At 42.5% G+C, this 13,191-nt stretch overlaps 1 protein-coding gene across 6 annotated transcripts in view; it reads left to right on the forward strand.

The window, feature by feature from the left end:
* GRAMD1A (GRAM domain containing 1A) overlaps positions 1-13,191 on the forward strand; it is a 108,144-nt gene that overhangs the window by 980 nt on the left and 93,973 nt on the right. For 3 of the 6 annotated variants that reach the window (XM_055239596.2, XM_063614058.1, XM_063614057.1), the window contains exons 2-4: positions 1,948-2,020; positions 3,913-4,045; positions 5,693-5,791. In XM_055239596.2, coding sequence (XP_055095571.1) covers positions 2,012-2,020; positions 3,913-4,045; positions 5,693-5,791 — 241 coding nt within the window. In that variant the 5' untranslated portion in view covers positions 1,948-2,011. Of the gene's footprint in view, positions 1-1,947; positions 2,021-3,894; positions 4,046-5,692; positions 5,792-13,191 lie in introns of all 6 variants that reach the window. The other 3 variants (XM_055239605.2, XM_055239607.2, XM_055239598.2) reach the window with 3 other exon arrangements.

Genomic DNA, 13,191 nt, shown 5'->3' on the forward strand with positions numbered 1-13,191 from the left:
AAAGCATGCCAGAGAAACTTATGTTTTAAGTAAAAAGTGGAAACAGGTCGGGCGCCATGGCTCATGCCTGTAATCCCAGCACTTTGGGAAGCTGAGGCGGGTACATTGCCTGAGCTCAGGAGTTCGAGACCAGCAACATGGCAACATGCTGAAACCCTGTCTCTACTAAAAATATAAAAATTAGCCAGGCGTGGTGGCGTGCGCTTGTAGTCGCAGCTACTTGAGAGGCGGAGGTGGGAGAAGTGCTTGAAGCTGGGAGGTGGTGGAGGTTGCAGTGAGTGGAGATGGCACCACCGCAATCCAGCCTGGGCGACAGAGTGAGATCCTGTCTCTAAAAAAAAAAATAGATACATAAATTAATTAAGGGGAAACAAAGTGTTTCTTTAATTAAAATGAAATAAAGGATGTTTAATGTTTATGTAGTAACTCCAATGCAGTAGTGCCCCCTTAATCGGCAGTTTCACTTTCTTCAGTTTTAGTTACGCTCAGTCAACCATGATCTGAAAATAGGTGATTTTGGTACAATAAGATAGTTTGAGAGAGAGAGAGCTTGTTCACATAACTTTTATTACAGTATGTTGTTATAATTGTTCTATTTTATTATTAGTTATTGCTGTTACTCAATTATGGTGGCCGGGTGCCATGGCTCACGCCTGTAATCCCAACACTTTGGAAGACTGAGGTGGGTGGATCACTTGAGGTCAGGAGTTCGAGACCAGCCTGGCCAACATGGTGAAACCCTGTCTCTAGTAAAAATACAAAAATTAGCCAGGCGTGGTGGTGGGCACCTGTAATCCCAGCTACTAGGGAAGCTCCCAGGAGGTGGAGGTTGCAGTGAGCCAAGATCACATGACTGCCCTCCAGCCTGGGCAACAGAGTGAGACCCTGTCTCAAACAAACAGAAAAATAAAAGTCTCTTATGGTGCCTAATTTATAAATTAAACTTAATCATAGGTGTGTATAAGAAAAAACATAGTATATATGGGGTTAGGTCAGACATCTACTGAGGATCTTTGAGTGTATCTCCCCCCTGTGGATAAGAGGGAACTACCATAATAAGAGCTAACTCGGTTGCACACGGTGGCTCACGCCTGTAATCCCAACACTTTGGGAGGCTGAGGCGGGCGGATCACGAAGTCAGGAGATGGAGACCATCCTGGCCAACATGGTGAAATTCTGTCTCTACTAAAAATACAAAACTTAGCTGGGTGTGACCATGCGCCTGTAGTCCTGGCTACTCGGGAGGGAGGCAGAGGCAGGAGAATCACTTGAATCTGGGTGGCGGAGGTTGCAGTAAGCCAAGATGGCACCCCTGCACTCACTCCAGCCTGGGTGACAGGGTGAGACTCCGTCTCAAAAAAACAAAACAAAACAAAACAAAAGAGCTAACTCATGTTAAGCAAGTATTCTATTAAGTTTTGGGGTGGGTTTTCTTATTCTTCAGGACAACCACATGTTGGAGCTGATATTCCTATTACTATTTTAGTGATGAGAAAACAGCCATATTAGTAGCTGCCTGATCATTTTCTCCTATGTTCTCTACCTCCCATGTCTTGACCAACCTCAGATTTATACTGCCACCATTAAAGAAGCTCTGGATTGGGTGATGTGGACTCTTTTTTAGGCTTAGAACGTGGGAATGGAGTGAAGAGAATCTGTTCAAGAGAAGACTGTGCAATCCAATTTGAGACCTAGATCAACATTCCCAAAATGGGAGCCTGGTGGGAAAGCCTGTGTCTGATTCTGCCTCCCTTAAGAAGTGCCACACCTCTGCAATCAACTGTACAGCTTAGTTCACTGGGGTTTGAATTCTGCTGTTCTTCTCCAAATTTTGTTTGAGGGTGTTTGTAGCACAGTTTGGAAGCTGAAATGAAAGGACAGGAAGGTTTATTAATGTATGTCATTGAGAACACTAAAGCCTTCTTTTCCTCTCTCTGGATTTTCTAGTGTTTGAACTTCTCAGATAGAGGAACCCCAGTGAAGACTGATCAGTTCTTACAGTTCTCAAAGCATGGCGCACGTAAGTTGGTGTTTCTTCTTGAAATATTGGGATTTTTACATTACGTGGCTATTTTCCTTAATTGACCTGAAGCATCCTTCATCAGATTGTACCATCTAATTGCCTACTTGATTCCGTTTGGCAGAATGATGTCAAAGTATCGTTTCCTCCTTACGAGGTCCTCATTTCTGATCGGTGTTCATGAATTCATTGAGCAAATTACTAAGCAGGTAAATAGTAAGTCTTAGCTGAAAGGCTGTGATAAAGCAGTGAAAGATTGAAGTCCTGTGGCAGAAGTATTTGAGCTTCCTACATCCACCTGTGGTTTGATGAGTTCGATCTGTTGGCTTCATTTGGCCACACATCAGAAGATTTGTAGTTTTCCACAGAGCTGATAAGATGGAATTTTGTATTGATTGGTCTCAATATGATGAGATAACATGCTCAATGAAGCTTTTAAGATGGATTGGGGATGTGATTATGATGTGAAACATTGATATCATGGTTCTTCTTGGGATGCCTGAGAGTGATACTAAGGTCAATTTTGTTATGGAATGGGACCTGCCAGACTTGGACAACATGCATTTGGTTCTGAGTCATTTTTCACCCTAATCCACTAACTCAAGAACAGCCACATGGCCAGGTGCAATGGCTCACACCTGTAAACCCAGGACCTTGGGAGCCCCAGGTGGGAGGATCACTTGAGCCCAGGAGTTCAAGACCAGCCTGGGCAGCATAGCAAGACCCTGTCTCTACCAAAAAAAATTTTTTTAATTAGCCAGGCATGGGGGCACATGCCTGTAGTCCTAACTACTTGGGGCCCTCAGACAGAAGGACACTTTGAGCCCAGGAGTTCAAAGTTGCAGTGAGCTATGGTCATAGCACTGCACTACAGACTGGGCAACACAGTGAGACTCTGTCTCAAAAAAAAAAATTTAAAAAAACAACAGCCAAAGTATTAAGGATCTTGTATGACACTATCAGCATATTGTTATCAGTAGTAGATGAACAGATGACCAGAACTGGGGAAAACTGAGGCATTTGGTCCAGTCTTCATTTATAAGTATAAAATCATTACTTTTTTTTTTCTTTCTTTTTTTTTTTTTTTTGAGACTGAGTCTCACTCTGTCACCCAGGCTAGAGTACAGTGGCACAATTTTGACTCACTGCAACCTCCATCTCCTGGATTCAAGTGATTCTCCTGCCTCAGCTTCCCAAATAGCTAGAATTACAGGCACATGCCACAACACCCAGCTAATTTTTGTATTTTTAGTAGAGATGAGTTTTACCACATAGGCCAGGCTGGTCTCGAACTCTTGACCTCATGTGATCCACCCACCTCAGCCTTGCAAAGTTACTTACCTTTAATACAGATCCACAAGATAACTTTTATGTCACTTTGGAAAAAAGTGTTTATTAATATAAGGAAAAACACTTACGATCTGACATAATGAACTTGAAGCTTGAGGAGTTATTCAACAAATTTGTGTCATGGCTGTTTTCTAAGACAGATTTTATTCTACAGTTGGAGAAAGAAATCATAGCTATTTTCTTCTTAAAGGGAAAGTAATATAGAGACTAATCATTTTTGAGAATTTGTTTCATTGGATACCTAGCAGGCAATATCTTTGTATATACTCTTTTACTTAACAGGGAAACTAGGATTATTTTATCCATTTCACCACAAATATGGAGTATTGTGATATCCTACAACATATAGGACATTTTGTCCATAGCAGCAGGATTCTTCCAGAACATGCAGATACCATGCTCATCCACTTGCCACATCATAAGCTTCCAGCCTATGTGATTGTTATGTTATTGCTCCCTTACTACATTGAAACGTTTTATTCCCTCTCCTTTCACCTTGAAAGCATTTTCTTTGATTTTACCAGAAATATGTGGGTTTGCAGTTTCAGGGATCAGTGACATTTGAGGATGTGGCCATAGCCTTCTCCCAGCAGGAGTGGGAGAGTCTGGACTCTTCCCAGAGGGGCTTGTACAGAGATGTCATGTTGGAGAACTACAGGAACTTGGTGTCAATGGGTAAGTGTACTTCTCTCAAATAATTGAGAATCTGCTCCCTGTTATACTTTCTCCATTGCAGATTTTAGGGCTATCTTAAGAACTGAACACAATTTCTTCTTGTTGCCAGAGAAATGATTTGAGCTTTGTTAGGTGGGAAATGATCCAGTGGCAGGATTAGAATTCTAGATTGTTTATTGCAAAACACTGACAAAAGAGGCCAGGTTTTCTGTTATGTTTTTGCTCTAAATTGCTCTAAATGCTCTGTGAAAATCTGACCAACCTTGCAGGCAAAACAGCTAGACAAAGGGTCTTGATTTGTTCTATCTGAAGACCTATACAACTTATATGCCGGCGGATTGGATAAGCAAATCATTTAAAACTGAAGTTACCTCATTTTATTTCATATAAAATAATCTGATTTTGTGGTTAAAATTCATCATCTCTGAACTTTGCATTTAAGAGTAAATGCAAATTAAATCTGTATCCTATAGATATAGATGTCTAAGGAGACTTTGTTTTTATCTTAGCAAAATAATAATAATAATGTTATTAACACACAGTGTGCTTACTGTGTGCTGGTTCACTGTTCTCTGCTCTTTATATTAATATACATTTGTATTAACAGATTTTTGTCCTTACAAGCACTTTATAGGTGCTAACCATTTTAGGTGAGAATGCTAAAGCACAGTGTGTTTAAGTGAGTTACGCAAGGTCACACAGCCCATAGGTGACGGTAGCAGAAACTTGAACCCAGGCACTTAGGTTCCACAATCCGTGTTCTCAATCACAATGTCATACTTTCTTTTTTTTTTTTTTTTTTTGAGACATAGTCTCACTCTGTTGCCCAAGCTGGGGTGCAGTGTAATGATCTCAGCTCAGCACAACCTCCACCTCCCAGGTTCAAGCGATTCCCCTGCCTCAGCCTCCCTAGTAGCTGGGATTACAAGCGTACACCACCGCACCCAGCTAATTTTTATATTTTTGGTAGAAACAGGGTTTCACCATGTTGACCAGGCTGGTCTCGAACTCCTGACCTCAAGTGATCTGCCCACCTGTCCTCCCAAAGTGCTGGGATTACAAGCATGAGCCACCGGGCCTGGTTTTTTATCAAGACACAAAAAATATTTAAATGAGTATACACTTATCTATATTTATAATAGATAGATGATAGATAGATAGATAGGTGATAGATTTCATTTAAAATAAAACCTTTCAGCTGGGCGTGGTGGTTCATGCCTGTAATCCCAGCACTTTGGGAGGCCAAGGTGGGCAGATCACGAGGTCAAGAGATCGAGACCATCCTGGCCAACATGGTGAAATCCGTCTCTACTAAAAATACAAAAATTAGCTGGGCATGGTGGCACATGCCTATAGTCCCAGCTACTCGGGAGGCTGAGGCAGGAGAATTGCTTGAACCCAGGAGGCGGAGGTTGCAGTGAGCTGAGATCGCACACTGCACTGCAGCCTGGTGACAGAGTGAGACTCTGTCTCTACATAAATAAAACCTTTCTCTACCTGTCTGGAATTATGAATCCCCTTGCCCTTCTCGTCTCTGAGATATAAAGGCCAATATCGTTTGACCTTTCATTTATGGCAAATTTAACCAAAGCTGAAAGTATTTTTGAACTCATATTTTATTTCTTTTCTACATTCTTATCTCATAAGCAGGACATTCCCTTTCTAAACCACATGTGATCGCCTTATTGGAACAATGGAAAGAGCCTGAAGTGACAGTGAGGAAAGATGGAAGAAGATGGTGCACAGGTGAGTAAGAGCATAGCAGGTAGGGAGGCCATCGTTGCTGGAAACAGCCCAGCTGTCAGGGAGGAGGTGCATCTCTGCCATGTTTAGAAGTTTCCCTTCAAAGCCCTAGGGCCTGGGTAGAAAAAGGCTGAGACTTGGGTAAGAAATATCTCACCAGCCTCTCCAAAGGAACTTCATCTTTACTCATTTTAACACCCACTCACCTCTTGTTTCCCTCTCATTTTATTACGGACTTCGTCACTTTCCCAGTGCATTATTCCATCTGTGTTTTGAATTTCACTGCTTTCACCTCCTCATTTACATTTGGATTCATTCATATATTCTTAGACAGTAATAGTTGAACAGAGACAGGAACAAGAAGTGAGGGTTCAGGCCGTGTAATTATGTAAGACATGCCAAGCAGAGGGAATAGCAGATGTGGATGCTTTGGGTGGGAATGAGTTTTGTGTGCTTCAGGAGCAGTAAGTAGGCTCAGGCAGAATTAATGGGAGGAGTAAGAAGAAAAAAGCTAGAGTGTTAGCAGGAATTTGAATTTATTTGTTTTGTTTTGTTTTTGAATGAGACAGTCTTCTTTTGTCACCTAGGCTGGCATACAGTGGTGCAATCATAGCTCACTGCAGCCTCGAACTCCTGGGCTCAAGCCATTTTCCTGCCTCAGCCTCCTGAGTAGCTGGGACTACCGGCGCACACCACCGCACCTGGCTAATTTTTTAAATCTTCAGTACAGACAATGTCTCACTATGTGGCTCAGGCTGGTCTCGAACTCCTGGGCTCAAGTGATCCTCTTGCCTTGGCCTCCCAAAGTACTGAGATTACAGGCATGAGCCATTGTGCCTGGCCAGGAATTTGGATTATTTTCTAATGTAACTAGAAACTATGACCTAATTTACATTTTTCCAATTTTTGAATTTTGGAAAATTCTAATAAATAGGAAACAGATACCAGAAACATCATATTAAAATGTACAGCTTGATGAGTTATTATGAGGCAGATACCTTTGTAACCATCACTCTGGTCAAAAGATAAAACATTTTTACGGGGGCTGGGGGACAACGAGAGGGAGAGCATTCGGACAAAGACATAATGCACGCAGGGCTTAAAACCTAGATGACGGATTGATGGGTGCAGCAAACAACCGTGACACATGTATACCTATGTAACAGACCTGCACGTTCTACACACATATCCCAGAACTTAAAGTAAAATAAAAAATTCAAAAAACAGGCTGGGCGCGGTGGCTCACATCTGTAATCCCAGCACTTTGGGAGGCCGAGGTGGGTGGATCAGGAGGTCAGGAAATCGAGACCGTCCTGGCTAACATGGTGAAACCCTGTCTCTACTAAAAAAATACAAAAAATTGGCCGGGCATGGTGGCGGGCACCTGTGGTCCCAGCTACTCGGGAGGCTGAGGCAGGAGAATGGCATTAACCCGGGAGGCAGAGCTTGCAGTGAGCCAAGATTGTGCCACTGCACTCCAGCCTGGGCAACAGAGCAAGACTCCGTCTAAAAAAAAAAAAAATTTTTGAAACAATTTTTATAAAATAACATCAGGCTTACAGAAAAGCTGGAAAGTTGTACTAAGAATTTTCATATACCCTTCAACCCAGATTCTCCAAATGAAGAGAGAAAACTCTTCTACCTTCCCTTAAGGTTTTCATGCCCTTTACCTAATCACAGTTACCTTTCTCCCTCCCTGATTAATCACCTCTAGCCACTTTAAACTTTGCCAGGCATCCCATATTCTCACTCCCAGTCTTACCTGCTCCTCTCAAATCAGCCTGCTATGCTTATGGACACCTGGTTATTTTGAGGTTCTCAGGTCTGTCAGACACCCCACATTGTTCCCCTCTGCCTTTTCCTGCACAGATGCCTAGACCACACAAGTCTTAGCTGTAGTATTTTGTCTTTGTCTGCTAGAATTTTGCCATTTTGAGGGTACCTCTTCATGTAGTTTTGTTGTATATGTTGTCTGTAGTTTTTTTTTTTTTTACAGTTTTGCTATCCTGTTTGTTTTTATGGGAGTATTTGTTTAAATTCAAAAACAATGCTACCACGTCCACCACTGTGGTAGTCCGTTTTCATGCTGCTGATAAAACATACCCAAGACTGGGTAATTTATAAGGAAAAAGAGGTTTAATGGACTCACAGTTCCATGTGGCTGAGGAGGCCTCACAATCATGGCGGAAGGCAAAAGGCGTGTCTTACATGGCAGCAGTCAAGAGAGAATGAGGACCAAGTGACAGGGATTTCCCTTAGAAAGCATACAGATCTCATGAGACTTATTCACTACCATGAGAACAGTATGGAGGAAACCGCCCCCATGATTCAATTATCTCCCACCAAGTCCCTCCCACAACACGTGGGAATTATGGGAGCTACAATTCAAGATGGGATTTGGGTGGGGACACAACCAAACCCTATCAGCCATCATCCTAGTTTATGTTTTTAGATAATTACTCCAGGTGTTTGTAGTGGGTAGTCTGAATGGGGGCAAGAGCAGTGCAAGCTGGGGGTCTGAGTGGTTTTGATTAGGATGTTAGTGGTGGACAGTGGTGAGAAGGCGGAGTGTTCATCATACATTTTAATGTAAAACCCACAACATGTTGGTGGATTGTAAATGGATATGGAGGCAAAGAGGGAAATCAAGAAGGATCAACAGGTTTGGACTTGAGCAGCTGAATGGAGGTACAGTCACATGAGATGGTAAAGAGGGAAGGGCAAGTTGCAGGGCAGATCTAAAGGTGTCTGCTTTCCATATGTTAAGTTGGAGATGACTACTACTCATCCAAGCAAAGATTCCAAGTGGGCTGTGGAATATGCAAGTCTGGAGCTCAGGGAGAGTTTAGGCTTACACGTGATAACTTGGGATGCAGCTGTGCTTGGTGGCTCATGCCTAGAATACCAACACTTAGGGAGGCCAAGTTGGGAGGATCACTTGAGCCCAGGAGTTTGAGACCAGCCTGGGCAACATAGGGATATCCCATCTCTATATAAAATGTAAAAATTAGCCATGCATGGTGGTACATACCTGTAGTCCCAGCTACTTGGGATGCTGAGGCAGGAGGATGGCTTGAGCCCAAGAAGTCAAGGCTGCAGTGAGCTATGATCACACCACTGCACTCTAGACTAGGCAACAGAGAAAAACCCTGTCTCAAAAAAAAAAAAAAAAAAAAAAACTGGGATTCATTGGCATTTGGCTGCTATTTAAAGCCATGGCACTGGCTGAGGTCCCTTAGACAGTCAATGCAGGTAGTGACTATTTTTTTGTTTTTGTTTCTGTTTTTGTTTGAGATGGAGTTTCACTCTTGTTGCCCAGGCTGGAGTGCAGTGGCATGATGTCAGCTCACTGCAACCTCTGCCTCCCTGGTTAAAGTGATTCTCCTGCGTCAGCCTCCTGAGTAGCTGGGATTATAGGCACCTGCCACGATGCCTGACTAATTTTTTATGTTTTTAGTAGAGATGGGGGTTTCATCATGTTGGCCAGGCTGGTTTCGAACTCCTGACCTTAGGTGATCCACCTGTCTCGGCCTCCCAAAGTGCAGGGATTACAGGTGTGAGCTACTGCACCCGGCCGGTAGTGACTACTCTTAACATTTAGAGGTCTTCTAGAGGAGGCTGCAAAAGAGACTGCCTCTTTTAAGGTAGAATTAAAACCAGAAAGTGGTGCCACCAAAGACAAATGAAGAAAGTGTTTCAAGATAGAAGAGTAGGCGAGACACAGTGGCTTATTCCTATAATCCCAACACTTTGGGAGGCCAAGGCAGGAGGAATCACTTCAAGCCAGGAGTTCGAGACCAGCCTGGGCAACATAGCAAGACCCCCCCATCTCTACAAAAAGTTTAAAAATTAGCCAGGCATGGAGTCATGCCCCTGTAGTCCTAGCTACTCATGAGGCTGATGCAGGAAAACTGCTTGAGCGTAGGAGTTCGAGGCTGCAGTGAGCTATGATCACATCACTGCCCTCCAGCCTGGGTGACAGAGCAAGACCCCATCTCTTAAAAAGAAAAAAAAAAATAGAAGAACGATCACCTGAAAAGTGAACTAAGCTAAGCAGTGATAAGAATTGACCACAATATATATATATATTTTTTTTCAAGACGGAGTCCCACTCTATCGCCCACTCTGGTGCAATCTTGGCTCACTGCAACCTCTGCCTCCAAAGTTCAAGTGATTCTCCTGCCTCAGCCTCTTGAGTAGCTGGGACTACAGGCACCTGCCACCATGCCTGGCTAATTTTTGTATTTTTCGTAGAGGTGGAGTTTCATCATGTTGGCCAGGCTGGTCTCAAACTTCTGACTTCAGGTGATCTGCCCACCTCGGCCTCCCAAAGTGCTGGGATTACAAGTGTGAGCCATGGCGCCCAGTCTGACCACAATATTTAGCCTTGCTAAAGGAGGAAATTTTCAGGGGCATCTAGGGGTGAAAGCCTGACTGGTCTGGTAAAAACAGAATGGGAGGCAAGGCAGTGCCAAGAATGAGCACAGCAGTCCTCTTGAGGCATTTGGTTCTGAAGAGATTTTAAAAAATAATAATAAAAAATAAAAATAAAAATAAGGTCACATTCTGAAGTACTGGGTGGAGAGGAGTTTGGGGGATACTGTTCAAACCAATACACCTTGTATCCTATCAGTCTCCTTATATTACTTTGAGGATTTTCTTTTTTTTTTTTATAATATCTCTTAATATCTAGAAGTATTATACCATTCTTAAAAGTCTGAATTTGGGAACTTTTTTTGCATTTTGCCAACTGAGTTAAAAACTCCATAATAATCTTCACCTAGATTCACTAGTTCTTAATAATTTACCACTTTGCTCTATATCTGTATATATAAAAATTTTTTGCTGTACCATTTAAGTTGTGCAATTGCAAGACTTTATTCCTAAATACTCCAGAAGATACTAAGAATTAAGGATATGATTCTTGATAGTCCAACACACAAAAACCCATTTCACCTGCAGTGCCCACCGGAGGTTCATCTTAGGCTCAACTGCGCATTCAGACTAAGACTGCCTGTGGTTGTCTTGGCTCTGTTTAGGAAATGCCATAGCAGGAACCCCAGCTTGCCAGCAGGGCAGCCTCACCTGTTCTGTCAGGCTGCATCCTTACAGTGGTTCACGCAGGATACACTTGCATAGCCCTCCAAAAGTAAGGTGCAGAAAGACGAGACACACACCAGGTGAGTTGGCGAGCTGCCACGACTTAAAGAAGATACAAGCACTTCACAGAACTCAGTACCCATAGCAATTCCACGGGCATGGTTTCCAGGTCCCCACAGAAGACGTGCCATTTAAAAGAGATTCTACATTTAGGGAAGCTCAGAGTATGGAGTTCCCATCAGGGACTTAAGAGTTCCACTCAGTCCACATGCAACTTACCTATCAGTGTCTCGTCTCGTCTCCCCTCCCCTCCCTTCCCCTCCCCTCCCCTCTCTCTACTCTTTTCTTTCAGATGGAGTCTTGCTCTGTCGCCCAGGCTGGAGTGCCGTGGCGCAATCTCAGCTCGCTGCAACCTCCGCCTCCCAGGTTCAAGCAATTCTCCTGCACTAGCCTCCGGAGTAGCTGGGATTACAGGCATGCACCACTACACTGGATAATTTTGTATTTTCAGTAGAGACGGGGTTTCACCATGTTGGCCAGGCTGGTCTCAAATTCCTGACCTCAACTGATCCACCCTCCTTGGCTTCCCAAAGGGCTGGGATTACAGGCATAAGCCACCATGCCCAGCCTAAAAGCTAATTTTTTTTAAAAAAGACATGCAGGTGATGTGTCCAGACTTTTTTCAAGCTTTCAAAGGTGTGCAGGTTTTCGAGCAACACAGTAAGGATACGGAAGGATGGCATGGCATTGATTTATTTCACTACTGCATCATCTTTCTAGGCAGTGCCATCGTTCATCCACTTTCTTATTTAGTCTTTCTCTTTTCACGTGCTTGGGCATAATTGATAAATAATGATGAAATAACTCTTAGGATGATGAGACAGAACAATGTTCCCAGGAAACTTATTCTTACACATGATTCTTACTGGAAAAAATAAGATTACTGTCTCGTAGTAGATTGTAGTTTTATAAAAAGGTGTAGTAGAGCCCTAATTGTAAAATTGAATGAAATTTAGTATATTTTGAAAATAAGTAAGTTTTCTCTTTGTTCTCTTGAAGGCCTTTAAGAAAGACTAAAAGTCATGCAATACTAATTCTTACAAATAGTTAGAATTGCTCGAAAAAGAAACTCAAAAACTAAAAATGGGCCCTGATAGAATACTGAAGGTTAAGACAGGTTTGGGGAAGTATGCTGGTCTCAGTTTTCTTTAACACAGAGATACGGGATTTCATTGATTTCTGTTCTCAGTGTCCCCTGTCTCTTTTTTGGTCATGCTTCAGCATTATCTGAAGATAGGCCATTATCTTCTTGGGACCATGATTATCCAAATGTACACAACTATGGCATTTCAACCTCCCAAAGTTTTTTTTCTATTCTTTTATTTCGAATATCATTTGGAGCTGGGCACAGTGGCACACACCTGTAATCCCAGCACTTTGGGAGGTCGAGACTGGCAGATCACCTGAGGTTAGGAGTTCGACACCAGCCTGGCCAACATAGTGAAACCCCGTCTTTATTAAAAATACAAAAATTAGCTGGGTGTGGTAGTGCACATCTGTAATCCCAGCTACTTGGGAGGCTGAGGCAGGAGAATCACTTGAACCCAAGAGGCAGAGGTTACAGTGAGCTGAGATGGCACCACTGCACTCCTGCCTGGGCAACAGAGTGAGACTCCGTCTCAAAAAAAAAAAAAAAAAATAGAATATTATTTGGATTGTTTGACAAGAAAATGGTTGCACAATAGCATTTATGACTCTAGGCATTGAACCCTAGAGTATAGACAAATCCTAAGAGAATGGTTATAATCAGAATTTATAGTTCACTTCTAGGCCAGGATCAAAGACTTGTACCCAAATGCAACCACATGAACAGATCCCATCCCTAATCCAAAGAGCCCACAGAACCAGATATAGAAGAATTATCCCAATTATCTAATTTCCTGATTTCTTGTGTCTTTCTTGAATCATTTTAGAGTTTTTAAAGATTTCAGAGGTCTTTAAAGATGTGAGTACAACATTCTTCTCATGAGAATGTTTCTTGCCTGGAAGGCATGGTACTTTTTCTAAACAATGGATTTTGAACCAGTTGCCTATCCAGTTTCATGAACATGAATTTGTGTCTTTGTGACATTGTCCAGACCTGTTATCTGGATTACAGTGCTAATATGGTTCTCCCCATTTTGAGGGTCCTCTTGTGTAGCATGACATTAAAAGGCTCGGAGGTAGAAGAAAACAGTCCAAAGTTCTCTTTCAGTGGTGACTGAAGTTTTGTTTTGTTTTGTTTTGTTTTGTTTTTGAGATGG

This window comes from Symphalangus syndactylus, chromosome 13, assembly GCF_028878055.3.
Source record: "Symphalangus syndactylus isolate Jambi chromosome 13, NHGRI_mSymSyn1-v2.1_pri, whole genome shotgun sequence".
Lineage (NCBI taxonomy): Eukaryota > Metazoa > Chordata > Mammalia > Primates > Hylobatidae > Symphalangus > Symphalangus syndactylus.